General features: G+C 36.5%; 1 protein-coding gene across 4 annotated transcripts in view; it reads right to left on the bottom strand.

Annotated features, from left to right (window-relative positions):
* AKT3 (AKT serine/threonine kinase 3) overlaps positions 1–17,168 on the bottom strand; it is a 388,701-nt gene that overhangs the window by 123,671 nt on the left and 247,862 nt on the right. For all 4 annotated transcript variants that reach the window (XM_044002303.1, XM_044002302.1, XM_044002305.1 and 1 more), the window contains 2 exons: positions 16,053–16,197; positions 3,714–3,845 (listed from right to left, as the gene is read on the bottom strand). In XM_044002303.1, coding sequence (XP_043858238.1) covers positions 3,714–3,845; positions 16,053–16,197 — 277 coding nt within the window. The remainder of the gene's footprint in view (positions 1–3,713; positions 3,846–16,052; positions 16,198–17,168) is intronic.

Here is a 17,168-nt window from a genome sequence, read left to right as displayed (position 1 = left end):
CTAAGTCACCTAGTTTCCCCTTCTACTATTTTTCGTTTTTAAAAAGGTTTTTAATGAAATCATTTGCTTCATATACCTAAATTTCCCCCTGAGGGGTTGCAAGTCTCCCTTCCAAAGAACCATCTCCCATAACAAAGAATTTTTTGAAAGAGCAAATGGGGAATAAATCAGCAAAATGGATGAATATATTATAAAAATCTGAAATTACATGCAACATTCCACACTTGTGGACCATACCTCACTTCTGCAAAGGAAGAGAAGGAAGTGTGTTATCCTATTCCTACTTTGAGACCAAGCTTGTCCTTTATAATTTTGCAATATTCAGTTTCAATTATTTTGGTTATTGTTCTTGTTGTAATCATTGTTTATATTATTTTCTTGGCCCTACTTAATTCACTTGGCATCAGCTTCATATAATCTTCTTTGTACTCAGGATGCTTGTAGTTTCTTATGGGACAATAATATCTCACGGCATTCATGTAACCCAATTTATTTAGCCTTTTCCCAATATCTGGGTTTCTACTTGCATCCACTTCTTTGCTAACATAAAAGCGTTATCATGAATATTTTATTGTATATGAAGCCTTTCTTTTTGTAAGTGAGCTCATTGGGGCTTATGCCTAGCAGTGAACTCTTTGGGAGAAATAGTATAGACATTTTAATTCCATTTTCATGTTCATGATATGGAATTTCTTTATCTGATCACAATCTATTATCATTCCAACTGTCCATATGCCTCACAACCTCAAACCTTGTTCTTGGTCCTCACTGTGACCACTAATCCCTCAACCCCTTAATTCTTTCTCAGGCTAACAATCCTACACTGTCCTCTCTCCTCTATCTTGACCCTTGATAAACCAGCTGGACTCCATGCTGTCCTCTTTACTCCTTATCCTATCACACTGATCTTACCCTGCAAGCCTCAACCAAGGATTATTTCCACTAGATGTTGCCTTTGCTCTCACTCATATGCTGCTGAACAAAGTTGGAGAAAATCTTCATCATTATATATGTAAACATGTATATACATATACACATACAAAATATACATACATACATGTACACATATAAAATAACACTTACAGGGGGCAGCTAGGTGGTACAGTGGATAAAGTACCGGCCCTGGATTCAGGAGGACCTGAGTTCAAATCTGGCCTCAGACACTTGACACTCACTAGCTGTGTGACCCTGGGCAAATCACTTAACCCCCCATTGCCTCCCCCCCCCCAAATTACACTTACTATGTGCCTGGCACTGTGCTAAGTGCTTTACAACTATCTCATTTGCTCCTCACAACAACCCTAGGAGGTAGATACTGTAATTATTCCTATTTTTCAGATGAGGAAACTGAGACAGGCAAAGGTTAAGTGGCTTTCCTAGGGTCACACAGTTAATAAGTATCTGAGGCTGGATTTGAACTTGAATCTTCCTGACTCCAGCCTTGGTACACTATCCACCGCACTTATGCAAAAGTTTCTCAATTCGTGCAATTAAAATTATCTACTTTATCTTTTGTAATTGCTTCCATGCCACTTAGTTAAGAATTCGTCACCTATGTATTATGCTTCTCTTGTAATATATTTATGGTATGGTTTTTAATATATGTCATATCACCCTTCAAATCTCCTTTACAATTTCTTCTTCTCCTCAAGACTTTCTCCTGCTCTTTCTCCCAAACAAACCTCTTCCATGGAAACTGAAAGCAGAGCATCCTATACTGCTATACTAGTAAACAATCATATAGGATAGGTATTTATATGCATTGGCGGTCTGGGAAAAGGGGAGAGGGAAAGAAAGAGAGGAGCAAGGAAAAGAAAGAGAATGTTAGCTATACATTAAGCACTAATTAATAGTGATCCATTGAGTTAGCTCAAAGAGTTAACATTAAATCTAGCTTATTTCTCTCAAAGGGTCTTCTACTCCCCTGCAAGCACTGGCTAATAAAGGCATTAAAGCAGGTTTATTTAAATCAGGAAAGAACATATATAGACTTATATCTGAGTCCTTAGCAGAGCACTTGGAAAATACTCTCCCCCATGAAACTAAAATGAACCTTACAAACTCATACCCCATATTAAATTTTCATAGTCTCATTTACAAATACAGGCTTAGCATCTTTCCTAGAGATTCAGGCTGAGGGTGCAATTGGGTGGCACAGTGGATAAAGCACTGGCCCTGGATTCAGGAGGATCTGAGTTCAAATCTAACCTCAGACATTTGACACTTACTAGCTGTGTGACCCTGGGCAAGTCACTTAACCTTCATTGTCCCACACACAAAAAAGGGGAAAAAAAATAATGATCCAAAGATTCAGGCTGAATACTTCTCCTTAGCCTCTGATTCCAACAAACAGTAGTAAGTTCCATTAGCCCAGAACTCACGTGTTTCAACACAGCCCTGGCAATCTCCAGTTCAGTCCAGTCTAGTCCAGTTTAGTCCAGCCTACCCAGGTCTTACTCCCAAATTTTTAGATCATAACCTTCTGTCTGCACTAGTAACCTGGTTCTTCTCCCATACTGAGTCCTTAGTCAAGACTGCTATCCCAGAAGCTCCTACACAGTGTTAGGGAGGAGGGGCATACACACTTAGGCTTCCTTCAGAGTAGAAAAGGAGAGAGAAGAAGCTGGCTCAACTCCTAATGATGCATATGCATTACATGCATGTGTTTAATTTCCCAAAGAAACTGTCAGCTCCTTAGAAGAAATGAACATATTTTAATTATTTCCAGATTATATCTCCTCCAGCACCAAATATAGTGCCTTACACATAATGGAGAATAAAAAAGTTGGTAAGCCTGGAGCAGACTTAGGAATCAAGAAGGGCCACAGTCTGCCACAAAGAATGGAAGCAAATATTCCAGGTCAAGAAGTAACATACAGAGGGCAGCTAGGTGGCTCAGTGGATAGAGCACCGGCCCTGGATTCAGGAGTACCTGAGTTCAAATCTAGCCTCAGACACTTGACACTTACTAGCTGTGTGACCCTGGGCAAGTCACTTAACCCCCACTGCCCCGCAAAAAAAAAAAAAAAAAGTAACATACAATGACTCAAAGACAGAATTCTTGATTAGAATGGAAATCATTTTTTGGTACACAGGAAAAGGTAGAGTGGCTATCTGTTTCTAAGGACATTAAATTTTATTCTAGAGGTAAATCAGTGCTAGGAGAACAGAATCATATATTAAGAAGTTTTAAGTTTAACATAGTCATCTGGGGAGTTCAGAAGGCTGTGCAACAGAATGACAAAGCCTACTAATGGCCTTTCCTCATAAGCCCAAGAGTCTACCTACCCCCTTTAATAAATTTTATTGTTACTTTTAACTTTTTCCTTAAAAGATTCACTTTTCTGGTCTACTTTATAAGGCTATAAATTTGCCAAACAATTCCAATAATAAATATCATGTTGAATTTGCATTACAACATTGAATTCAGAATGCCAATGCTTTTTAATGCAAAATATTTTTAGTACTGTTTGTGCAACAAGTTACACAGAAAACAAAGTTGTACTGCCCCATATTTAAAAATAAAACCATTGTTCTGTAAGAATATCAGTGATTATATTATTATATATTTTTCAAATTATAAAGTAAATATTAAAAATCAGATTTTACTTTAATGGAAGCACAACTTTATCCACTATATGTTAGTGAAAGTAAAATTTTCTACTTTATAAGATTTCCAAAAACAAAACATCTGAAGGGGGAAAATAGATTACCTTTGCAATAATTACTTCTTTCTTCAAAATCTTCATAGCATAATATTTTCCACTTGCCTTCTCTCGAACCAAAATCACTTTCCCAAAAGTGCCTTTACCCAATAGTTTCAAATAGTCAAAGTCATTCATTGTCTGGAAAGGGACAAATGAAAAATGAGTAATGAATGGTTTATGGAATCATAGAATTGAAGCATATGTTTAAGATCTCTTTTTACAGATATCAGGCCTAGAGTTTTCATTTTTCTAAAATCACATAAAAAAATGGCACAGCCAGTACAATAGCACATATTGATTATATAAACAAATACTTAGATATAAAATTAACTAGATACAAATTGTTTTCTGAGTCCTAAATATTCACATTCTAATATTCTGTAGCTGAGACAACAAAATAGGACTTAAGCCTAAAATTATTACCAAAAGATTTTTAAAATACGGTTCCACGTTATGATTCCAGTTTTATTTCACATTACTTTCCCTCATACACTATGGCTTCCAGCCAAAAGTATACCTCCTGTTTCTGTACACTACATTCCATCTCCCACTTACTTACATATGTAAATCCTGCTTCCCATCCCTGGAATACACTCTCTCCTCTCCACTTATAATCTCTAGTTTCCTTTTAGGCTCTACTCAAATGCTATTTCCTACATGAAACCATTCTTAATTACCCCCGTTTGTCAATATTCTCCTTTCTATTGCTTTGTATTCAATTTCTCTCTTGTGACTTATCTGGACATATGTTATTTTTCCCAGTAAGTTCTTTGAGGCAGGGCCTGTTTCATTTTTGTCTTTCTATCATCTGATAACACAGTGCCTAGTATAATACCAGGTGCTTGATAAATGTTCCCTAAGTAAACAAAGCTTTATTTGAGGAAAAAAGTTACATTTTTACCAATGGATACATTTACTAACCAAAACAACATGCTGGGTTCTATGGGGGTTTCTAAGTAGTGCAATGGATGGAGCACTGGGCCTGGAGTCAGAAAGATCTGAATTCAAGTATGGCTCAGGAACTTACTAGCTGTGTGATCCTGGCCAAGTCACATAACTGCTTCAGTTTTCCTATCTGTAAAATGGGAATAATAACAACAACTAGCTCCCAGGATTGTTGTGAGGATTAAATGAAATAATAATAAAGAGATTAGCAAATAGTAAGGGATATATAAATGTTAGCTATCACTATTGTTAGGAGGGGCACAATAATTCAATGATTTGCAGACATATGAGTGTTTGTATATATGTGTCTAAACAGCAGATTATATATGATACTATGTGTGTGTGTGTGTGTGTGTATATGTATGTATGTGTATATATATGAAAAGCCCAATGAGTAGTTCAATATCAACCAGGCAAAGATAGCTGGGGAAGGGCAGCTGGGTGGTGCAGTGGATAAAGCACAGGCCCTGGATTCAGGAAGACCTGAGTTCAAATCCAGCCTCAGACACTTTGACACTCACTAGTTGTGTGACCCTGGGCAAGTCACTTAACCCTCATTGACCCACAAAACAAAATTAAAAAAATTTTTTTAAAGATATTTGGGGAAGGCTTTCTGAAAAAGATAGCATTTGAGCTTTTCTGTAACTGAAAAATACACAGGATTTTGATAGAAAGGTAAGGAAATAGAATTCCAATTGAGCAAAAAAATGGAAATGCAAGAAACATATTAAATAAACTGAGAATACTTTTTTGGGTAGCATAAAAGGTTAATGCATAGTGGTGATAAGAGAAAGTTTGAAAAAGAAATGAGGTTAGAGCGTGGAGGGCTTTGAATGCAAGGCTTAGTAAGGTACTTGGACTTTATCCTATAGTCAACAGGTTATAAACTTGGGTTTTTTTAACCTTTTTTAATCCTTATTTTATTTTTTCCCTTTTACCACTAGTCAAGAGGATAACACTTAAATATTACATGTTGTATTTTATATATTCTCAGCATTCCAATAAAATGCCTTATATAATGGTGGTCAATAAATTTTGGTTGATGATCATTAAATGTCACTGATTATGAATATAATAATTTGCATTGCAGAAAATTTTGTTTAATCGTCATGCCCAATTTCTAATTGATAATAAATTAAAAACAGATACCTAAATATCTAATATAGTTGTAAGACGACCATTGCATCATATGAATATGTGGTATTCTGCATGTAGTATGAATATGAATTTCTCCAGAAACATTCTACAAGATGAAATCAACTCTGAAACTCACACTTCTTCAACACTCACTGCAAGTAGGGTCCCTCCCTCCCTCTGGTTGGAGAAAGTGAGGGGGTGGACATCTTGGAGCTTCTCCAAGCCCCTCCATCTGAGGAGGGCACCCAGAAGATTCACCTCATCATTTCCTACCTGGCTAATTTGGATTTTGTGATCTCCAGAAATTCAACATTCTGCAAAACGAATTCAACTTTGTAATTCACAACTTCTCAGATCATTTCCCACTGCAGCTGCATGACTTCATCGTGCCCTGATGTGAGCTCCCTGACGATAGGGATTGTCTTATGTTTTGTTTTGGTTTTTTCATCCCCAGCATTTGGCATAGTGCCTGGCACAGAGTAAACACTTAATAAATGTTTATTGACTCTAACTCCCTGATTCCTGTATAGGCCAAATTGGCCCAAAGGGGTCATCTTAGGAAACATGAACCAGAGGGTTCCTTGGAAACTTCTAGGAACTCCAAAAACATGACAAAATAATTGTGCACTGGCAGATATGATGGACAACTTGGCTCCTTCCCTCCATGTGGTGTCTCAGCATCTCAAATACCACCCAAATATGGAATTTCCATGTCCTAAATGTCCCCAGAAGTTTCCAGGAGGGCTCAAGGCTCAGGATCCTTAAGATGTACTCAATGGAACACTCCAACCTCCATTATAAAAAAGTACTTTTATTATCATTTTTACATAAAGATTAAGAAATTATGCATAATTACATGGATATTATCCTCTATACAATGTTAATTTAGACCTCCACAATATTCTGTTGTTTACAAATTCAATTGCATGTGTTTCATTTGCTATTTTAAAGCACTATAAAAATGATGTGGATAATACATCCTGAATATACCTGTATATCAAAGATAAATGATGTATAATCACTATACTCTGACCTAATTCACAGGTATAATAAGTATGAATAAAGAATCTATAAATTGCCTTGGAATGCACAGAGGAAATGTAAAATAATTTTGAGATACAATTTGCCCTAAGAACTATAATTCTTAGGTATAATAAGGTAAAAAGAAAGTATGACAGGCTTAATTCTGAATTTCACAGCTTCTGTCAGTTTGACTGTCAACCTTTTTTTTTTGTAATATGCATATTGCATAGCAATAAATATTAGTAAAAAAAAACTATCCTAGTGACAAAGTCAGAAACAGACTTCAGATCTATTTTGACAAAACTCTTCAGAATATTTAAAAAGCATCACTGTTACCAAATGCTCATATTCTGCCAAACTTATAAAGTATCTGTCTGGGTTCTGCAATGTGAATGTAACTTGATTTAGTATTCAAACCATGATACATTGTTTAGGTACCAAAATATTTTCCTTTTTTGGAGAGTGCAAAGGACAAGACAAAAACTTGTATTTAAATTGAGTGAAATTTTCCCTTAAAATCAATCTTCTGATTGTAGCTTTAAGAATTCATTATTAAAATTCCAGTTTATAAAGTTATGTATTTTTATAAATTTAAGACTTAGTATCTCTTAGTATCACTATTATAGATCCTTTATATTCTTTTGACTGTTTTTCTAGTCAAGGAAAGCACACATTTCCTTCAAAAGTATAACAAAAGAGAAAAAGCAAAAGCATAACAATTAAGTGATGAATAAGATCTATATCTAATTTTCCAATTTAGATATTAAAATTAAATATATACTCAAAGTAAAGGCCAATTCGAACTCCATCACAAAAAATACTTTTATTTTCATCTTTAGGAAAAGAAAATACAATACTACCTAGTGTACAAAAGATATGATTCAGTAAAGTTGTCTAAAAAATAAAATTATATATCCCAAATCCTATAAATTATAATTTTTAAAATGGGAAATGTCATAGTGGAGAGCTCTGGGATCCTTTCTCAGCCAATCCTGAGCAGAATGGTATAGAGGAGACCAGGAGTAATAATTCAGTCCTGCCAAGCAATAGCCCTAGACAAGCCTCCCATTTGTCAGAAATTATCAAAGCAAATATACTATAGCAACATTTTTTTTTTTACTAAATTTCTGTCTAACCTGGGTATTAGACACTTTTATATCTACTCAGCACAAAGAACTGAGTCAATTCTTCACTTCCTGCCCTTGTCTTCTTGGTTCCCTCCTACCAAAAGTACCTAGAGAATGGTGCTAAGTTAGGAGAAATATTCTTAATGTCTGTTCAAAAAGAACGTATTTAGGACATTAAATAATTTAATTTTAAAAACTATATTTCCTTTATGTAATTTAAGTTAATCATTCGCTAATATGTATAAAGTGATAATTTTATGAGTATGCTTATTTAAAGGAAATATTCTGATAAATACATTAAGTATTAAAATTATTCTCATCTAGTCCAAACTTCTTATTTAATAGATAAGGACAACGAAGCCCAGAGTGGGTAAATAACATACTCAACTTCATAAAAGTAAAAAATGGCAAAAACAGGATATGAATCCAAATTCCCTGTCTCCAAATCCAGTACATGACCACGACACAATGGAGCCTAGCCTAATGCCTGACAAACAGTAGTTGTTCTACAAAGAAGACACCCCATCTCTCAGCTCTGGGCATTTTCTCTGGCTAAAATTTACTTCATACTTCGTATGTTCTTCATTTCCACTTAGTGGCTTTCCCAGCTTCCTGACTAAAACCCCACTTTCTATGGGAAGCCTCTTAATTCCAGTACCTTCTCTCTGAAAATTATTTCATAATCATCCTGTATATACCTTGCTTTGGATGTATTTGTTTGCAAGTTCTCTCCCCCATTAGACTGTAAGTTCTGTAAGGGAAAGGAATGTCTTTTAATTCTTTTTGTAACCCCAGAACTTTGCAGTGCCTGGCACATAGTGGACGCTTAAAAAACAATTGACCAAGGTGATGTGGGCCTGAACTAAGATGACAGCTTTGTGAATGGAGAGAAGGGCCTGACTATAAGATATGTTGTAAAGGTAGAAATGGCAAGATGTGGCAATTGATTAGGAATATGGGAATGAGGGGGCAGCTGGGTGGCACAGTGGATAAAGCACCAGCCCTGGATTCATAAGGAGCTAAATTCAAATCTGGCCTCAGACACCTGACACGCACTAGCTGCGTGACCCTGGGCAAGTCACTTAACCCTCATTGCCTCCCCCCCCCAAAAAAGGAATATGAGAATGAGGAGTCTAGAATAATGTTGTCAAGCCTGAGACACTGGAAAATTGGTGGTACCCTTAGCAAAATAGGGAATTTTGGAAGAAAGATGTTTTTGGCAGGAAAGCCAACAATTTCTGCTTGGGGCAGTTTGAGTGTGAGAAGTCTCCAAAACATCCAGGTTAAAATGTCCAACAGGCAACTGGTAATGTCAAACTAAAGTTTAAGGAAGAGAATGGGACTAGAGTTATAGACCTGTGCATAGAAACAGTAAAACCTATGGGAACTGATGAGGTTACAGAATGAATATAGACAGAGAAGAAAAGAGGTCCCAAGTCAGAGCTTTGAAAATTACCCACAGTTAGAGTGGTGAAATGGATGATGAGTCAGCAAAGGAAACTGAAGAGTTGGTAAAGTCAGATGGATTATTAACTACCTAAATAACCCCATTCAAAAACTTTGATTAATAGAAAGATTCTAACCGAGAAAGAGGTCTTTATTGGAATGACATGGCTCTGTCCTTAGCCTCTTCATATTAAATATTTCCATCAATGCTTAGGATGGAGACATTGATGACATGCTTATAACATTTGCTGACAGATGGTAGGGGGGGGTGAACAGATCATATTTTAGATAAAAGAATTAATATCCCAAAGGATCTTAATAAGCTGGAATAATGGGAGAAATCTAATAGGAATCCCAGATGAAATTTGATAAGTATGAATGTAAAACCTGGTTATATGTTTTTTTAAATTGCACTTTATGGGTTGGAATAATGTGCCTAAACAATAATTCTTTTTTAAATCACTTACAGTTTTAATTCACTTCACTAATACAAGTACAGTGTTTAGGACAAGGAATATAATTAGCCTACTGAATTTCATTTTGTTTAGAGCATACCTGCAGTATTTTGTTCAGTTCTGGTCACCATATTTTAGTATGAACATAGATACACAAAACCAGAGGAAGGTAATAAAGTCAGGGGGCTTGAAACAAAAGTCATTTGAAGATCAGTTAAATAAATTGGTAATGCTTAGCTATGAGGACATGACAGGGATGTGATAACTATCTTTTTATTTTCATTGGCTGCAGAGGACCAAATAACAAAATGCTGATCCACAGAAGTAAAACGAAAAAGACTTCAACTCAATATGAGGAAGAATTGATGTGTACAAACTGTATGGTCTTAAATAGCAAAGTCACCAAATGTGCTTAAGTAGAGGTCAAATAACCACTTGACAGGAATGTTAAGAAGTACTTTATGGGGCAGCTAGGTGGCACAGTGGATAAAGCACGAGCCCTGGATTCAGGAGGACCCGAGTTCAAATCTGGCCTCAGACACTTGACACTTACTAGCCGTATGACCTTGGGCAAGTCACTTAACCCTCATTGCCCTGCAAAAACAAACAAACAAACAAAAAAATAAAAAACGAAAAAAAAAAGAAGTACTTTATGCTGGGAATTAGAGCTGGAAGGAACTAGGTAGAGTCATCATCTTTTTTTAAACTACCTTGTTAAATTTAATATAAGTACATTTTAAAAACCTATCCATAATGGAAATCCATAGTTCAAAAACAACATTCCTATTCTTTATATATTGAAATGATTGTATATTTTGATGACTTTTTCTTTTTAAAATTTTATTATTATTTTAAACATTCTTTTTAAAATTTCAGTTCCATATTTTCTCCCGCTCTCCAACACCTCACCAATCCACGGAGAAAGCAAACAATATGATATCAATTATACTTGTGAAATGTGAGAATCAGAGCTCTGCCATGAGGAGAAAGCATGTGACTTAGCATCTGCATGTAACTTGGCGTCTGGAAGTTATGTCTATAGAACTGCCTGTAGTCATGTCAATCAAAGCTACCAGCCAATTAACTTGTAGCTGTGTGTGGACAGCCCTGCTTCCTATTTCACAGAGGGCTTCTGGGAGAAGTTGTTGAGGATTGGTCTCTTTTTTCGTTTGGACATCGGCTTGGCAGCAGAACTTCACATGGGCTACTAGGAAAGAAGGGTCCCTCCTTTTGTTCAGGACTTTGGCTTGGTGGGAGACAGAGAAAAAGAGAGGAAAGTACATAGAAAGTAGATAGACTTTTCTGGCATTATGGGATCCCATGTGTTGTCTTTACTCTTTAATAAATCCTTAAAAGCCTAAACTCTTGCTGAATTTATCAGTAAATCTTAGCCAGTTTCTCCCAAAAAAACTGGGGGAGGGGCAGGTTAGGACCCACATTAGATTTTAAACATCACAGAAATCATGCAAAACATATTTTATATTAGCCATATAAAAAAAATATAAAGAAAATTGTACTTCACTTTGCACTCAGAGTTCAACAATTCTCTTTCTGGAGTTAGCACTTTTTCATCATGAGTTCTTTGAAATTGTCTGGTATCATATTGATCAGTACTGTTTAGTCATTTCAATCATGTCTGAATCATGACGCCCTATAGGGTTTTCTTGACAAAGATAACTGGAGTAGTTTGGCATTTACTGTTCCAGCTCATTTTACAGATGAGAAACTAAGGCAAAAAGGGTTAAATGACTTGCCCAGGGTTACCCAGCTATAAAATGTCTGAGATCAGATGTGAACTCAGAAGGATAAGTCTTCTTGTCTTCAAGACCAGCACTCTATTTACTGCATTACCTAGATGGTGCAGAATAGCCTAGTTTTTCACAGTTGATCATGATTACAACATTGCTGTTACTGTGCACAAAGATCTGGTTCTTCTCATTTGACTTGCATCACTTCATATAATATTTTGCCATATTTTCAGGGAACCACTGCCCACCTTGTCATTTCTCATAGTGCAATAGTTCTCTGTCACTTTCATATGCCACAATTAGTTCAGTCATTCCCTAATTAATGAGTATCCCCTCAATTTCCAACTCTTTGTTACCACCAAAAAGATTACTATAGGGGGCAGCTAGGTGGTACAGTGGATCAAGCACCAGCCCTGGATTCAGGAAGACCTGAGTTCAAATTTGGTCCCAGATACATGACCCTTACTACCTGTGTGACCCTGGGCAAGTCACTTAACCCTCACTGCCCCACGCCACACACACAAAAAAAGATTACTATTAATATTTTTGTACCTATAAGTCCTTTTCATTTTTCTTTGATGTTTTGGGATGCAGATTTACTGTTGGATCAAAGGGTATGCTCTGTATTATAGCCTGTAGGCAGAGTTCCAGATTTGTCTCCAGAATAGGTGGACTAAATTTGCTACTCAACCGACAGTTCATTAACTATTTCTCTGATACCATCCAACATTTGTCATTTCTGATAGGTATGAAGTAGTATCTCAGAGTTATTTTGGTTGCATTTCTCTAATCAATACTGATTTAGACCATTTTTCTATACAACCATAAATGGCTTTGATTTCTTCTGGAAAATTCCTATTCATATCTTCTGACCAATTATCAATTAGGGAATGGCTCTTATTTTCATAAATTTGACTCTGTTCCCTATATATTTGAGAAATGAGACTTTATCAGAGAAAACACTATAAAATTTTTATATTAGTTCATTATTCTTGGTAGTAGTAGTAGGTAGGTAGTAGGCCTCCATCAGTCACGGAAGACCATGGATCAGAGCCTTGAAGAGCCACAGGCCACAGTGTGGCTGTGCAGTCCAATATGGGAGCAGCAGCTCCTGAGTGACTTACAACCGGTAACTGCCGCATCCCGTGTTATATCTACCCCATGAGGAGTAGCTGGAGTGTCCTCTCCAGGGCACTGGCCTGGGCGGATCAATTGGAAAACAAGCTGTTGCCCATGCAGCAGGTTTTCCCTCTCTGAGACATTGGTGGATCCAAAGGAGAGGCAGAGCCAATACAGTTTGGCACCAGTGCCACCACAGGAGTTGCCAGAGGGATGTGATGTCCAATATCCAACTGCCTAAGGGACTCCGACTCCTGATTTTTCCTTGGGGTTAATTCCCGAAGCCTTTCCCATATATGGGTATAGCCGCAAGGCAGTGGAGGTTTAAAATCAGGGTTTTCCTTCCCCTAGGCGGGTTGCCTGCCAAGGCTAACGAGCCCTACCTGCAACTGGTTTTAAGGCTCCAGTGACTCGCCTTTGCCCCTTATCCTGTTAGTGGAAACAATTCCGCCATGAGAAGGCCAGGAGTTGGGCTTCAGTTGTCAGAGGCTATTTGAGACGCACACTATTGGAGCATTTTATAAAGAGTGGGAGCTTATCCCCACTCCCACCCTGGCATAACAAACCTCTGGAACTTTGTTCTTAGTACTGTTCAGTAAAATGTAGTTTCCCTGGTTTTCTCTTTTAATTAGGTCTATTTTTGTTTCTGCTTATCATGACTGATTACCCTTGCCTTTTTTACTTTAGCTGAAGCCTAACAGATTTTGCTCCAGTCTTTTATTTTAACTCTGTGTCTGTGTTAAATGTGTCTTTTGTACACAACATATTGCCAGATTCTGGTTTCTAATCCATTCTGCTATCTACTTCCATTTTATAGGTTAGCTCATCCCATTCATAGACACAGTTATGATTACTAACTGTACTTGTCTCCAGCCTATTTCCTTCTGTTTATACCATGCCCCCCCTCCTGTCCTTCCTCAAAAGTCAAGTTTTCCTTCTGACCACTGCCACCCTTGGTCTGCCCTCCCTTTTGTAATGCCCCATCACACATATCTCTTATCCCTTTCCCCTCCTATTTCCCTACCAGATAAGACAGATTTCTATACCCAACAGAGTCTGTAGATATATTCTTCCCTCTCTGAACCAATTCCAATGAGAGTAAGGTTCAAGCATTGCCTACCATTCCCCCCACTTTACCCTTCACTACAAAAGTTCTTCTTTGTGTGCTTCTTTTATGTGAGATAATTTTCCCTATTCTACTACTCCCTTTTCCCTTCTCCCACTGCACCCCTCTTTCTCAACCCTATAATTGTTTTTTCAGATTATTTCAACATAATCAACTCACACGCATGTCTTCTGACTGCTGACAGACAGTCCCCCCCTTAAGGATTATATTGAATTTTTATGGGTAGGTTATTCTTGGTTGTAATCCTAGCTTTATTTTTAGAATATCATATTCTAATTTCTCTACTCCTTTATCACGGAAGCTGTGAAATTTTAAATAATCCTAACTATGGCTCCATGATATATGAATTATTTCTTTCTAATAGCTTGTAATATTTTCTCCTTAATCTGAGATCTCTAAAATTTGGCTATAATATTCCCATGAGTTTCCATTTTGTATCTCTTTCAGAATGTGAAAAGTGGATTCTTTCAATTTCAATTTTACCCTCTAGATATTGGGACATCTTTCCTTAAAATTTATTGAATATGATTCTAGACTCTTTTTTTGTTTATGGTTTTCAGGTAGTCCAATAATTTTTAAATTATCTCCCCTTGATCTATTCTCCTTGTTAATTTTTCCCACTGAGATAGTTTACATTTTCATCTATTTTTTCATTCTTCTGACTTTGACTGATTCTTGAAGTCTCATGGAGTCATTATTTTCCATTTGGCCAATTCTAATTTTTAAGGAATTATTTTCATTAGTGAACTTTTGTACCCCTTTTTCCATTTGGCCAGTTCTAATTTTTAAGGAGTTCTTTTCTTTGGTGAATTTTTGTACCTCCTTTTCCATCTGGCATACTCTGCTTTTAAAGGAGTTCTTTTCTTCAATAAATTTTTGTGCTTCTTACAATTAGACCAATTTTGGTCCCCCCACCCCTCCTTTCAGTATTTTTTTGCCTCTTTTACCAAGCTGTTCTCTTTTCCTAATTTTTAGCTCCTATTTCTTTTCCCATTTTTTCTTCTACTATACTTATCTCTTTCTTTAATTCTTTCAGGAATTCTTCCTGGCCTTAAGTCCAATTAGCATTTTTCTTTGAGACTTTGCTTGCAGTTTTCCCCACATTGTTGTCTTCTAAGTTTATGTCTTGGTACTCTCTGTCGCTGCAATAGCTTTTTATGGTCAAGTTCTTTTTTGTTGTTGTTGGCTCGTTTTCCCAGCCTATTTCTTCACTTTGAACTTTATGTTAAAATTGGACTATGTTTATCTTGGGGGTGGGGAGGCACTGTGTTAAGCTTCATGTTTTTTCATACTGCTATTTTCAGAGCTAGTTCTATAGGTCTACAAGTTTTTAATATTTCCAAGGGTAAAGGATCTTCTTAAGGGACCTGTCAGGGCCTTTCTACCACTAAGATGCTGAGTCTATAGTGACATAACCTAAGTAATATTTCCTTCCAAGGACCCTCAGAGCCTACACTAAGAACAAATACATCATAAAAATGACAACATTTATTTCTTTAGATTTCTCTTTACATGATATTTCCTTTCAAAGTAACTTGCTTCTTAGTTTTCTATGATCCCAGGCAAAAAAACCCCAAAAACCCATGTATCACTGTCAGCAAAATATGTAAACTAACAAGCACTATCTGGTAGATTGAAACAAGGGAAAAAATCCTTTGTGTTTTCCACATTGGCTCAGGGGAAACAGCTTTCCAAGAAAATTAAAAAAAAGCTCTATTTCCCAGACTGCTCACTTTCCTGCTAACATCAGAGATGCTAGGGCACCAACAAGGAAGTAAACCAGAACCAATTCTGTTTCTGCTTTCTGAAGAACATAGAATGCCAAATGGAAAAGGACCAAGTCATTAGGGAAAGACATTTATTTCCAAGTTTCTAAAACAGTATTAAAAACAACAAGGAGAAAAATTCAAATGTATAAAGTGGTACAGTACTCAACAATATCCTTTTGCTTCTTGGCATATCAGTCACAACTCCTTAACAATAAACCACATCAGCATTCAGTGCTAAAAGTGCAGAACCACAGAAACAAAGTGATATTGCAATCAATTTGTTTTTAAACAACATGAGTTTAGCCTCACCTGAATAGAACCACCCCATATGTTTGCATATCATATGGTAACTGACTTACACCTTTTTACAAATAGCACTTTTTAGCATATTTCTTCTAGGCAAATTAGGATGTGTTGAGAAGCTAACAAGTCATCATTGTATTTTCCTACCTTTCTTTTATGATGAGTTGTTGAAGCATCCATTTCCTCCTCCCCTATATTGTCAATTTGTGAAGTTGGACTACAGTTCATCCTCTCCTCTTCTTGCCTCTGAAGTCTGTCAGCTACTGCCTGGATAGCTTCTGTCCATTCTTCCCTAAGAACAGTAAGTGAAACTTCCTGTTAATAAAGGATTAGAAAAAGGCACAAATAGTTTCCAGTTGTAGAACTAGGTTAATAAAACAAATTTAAGATGATTCACATATATGTTGTTTCAAAGAAAAGACTAATTCTAAAAGAATTTAGCACTAGAGGGTAAAGGTTGGTGTTAAAGGTATTGCAGTGGGGAAGGGCAGGAAATAGTTAAAAGAAGACAAAAAATAAGACTGAAGAAAATATTTTAAAATTTAAATATGAAAAGAAGTCCCATTTATTCTCAATTATCTGTAATGACTTTATATTATGACTTTTTGCATCAAATTTTCCATTTTTGGTGTAATTATGCCCTTAAAAAAAAATCAGGAGCTTTACTTGATATTGCCCAGCTGGAATTGTAAGAGAACACTTTTAAAAACAAATTTAAGTTTTTGAAATTCTATTTGCTACTGTGAGAATATTATTATCAGGGGCCCCCTGCTGAGTGAGCGTGAGACCACCCTCAACCAATCAGCTTGAAGCAGTGTGTGAGGTAGTTGGTTTTGTTAGTTGGTTTTGTGAGTTGGTGGTTGGAACCTCATGAGGGTTGGTAGCTCTGATCGCTCCTGGAGGGTAGTTAAGATTTTCCTATTCTTTCAGAGACACTTGTTCTCTCTTTGTTAACCTCTAATATATTTTAATAAATGTTTAATACCTAAACTGTTAAACCATTGTCCTAGTTAGCTTTCCCCATGCAGGGGACAGGTAGGATGACCACACACATTTAGTTTTACCTGTCACACTACTTTGAAAATTCTATGGAGACTAAGAGCTAGAAATCAAGATCATTTGAACTTACTTCCTATAATACATCCAAACCACAGTTGATTGATTCTATTAGCTCAACAAAACTGTGATGGCCATCCAGATGTCCAGATGCCAGACCTTCATCCAGCATAATAAATATGGGAAACAGAATGGAGAAGTAACTAA

Source organism: Dromiciops gliroides, chromosome 4 (assembly GCF_019393635.1).
Source record: "Dromiciops gliroides isolate mDroGli1 chromosome 4, mDroGli1.pri, whole genome shotgun sequence".
In the NCBI taxonomy this organism is placed as follows: domain Eukaryota; kingdom Metazoa; phylum Chordata; class Mammalia; order Microbiotheria; family Microbiotheriidae; genus Dromiciops; species Dromiciops gliroides.
The sequence above is the reverse complement of the archived record's forward strand: the minus strand, read 5'-3'. Positions and strand labels throughout refer to the sequence as shown.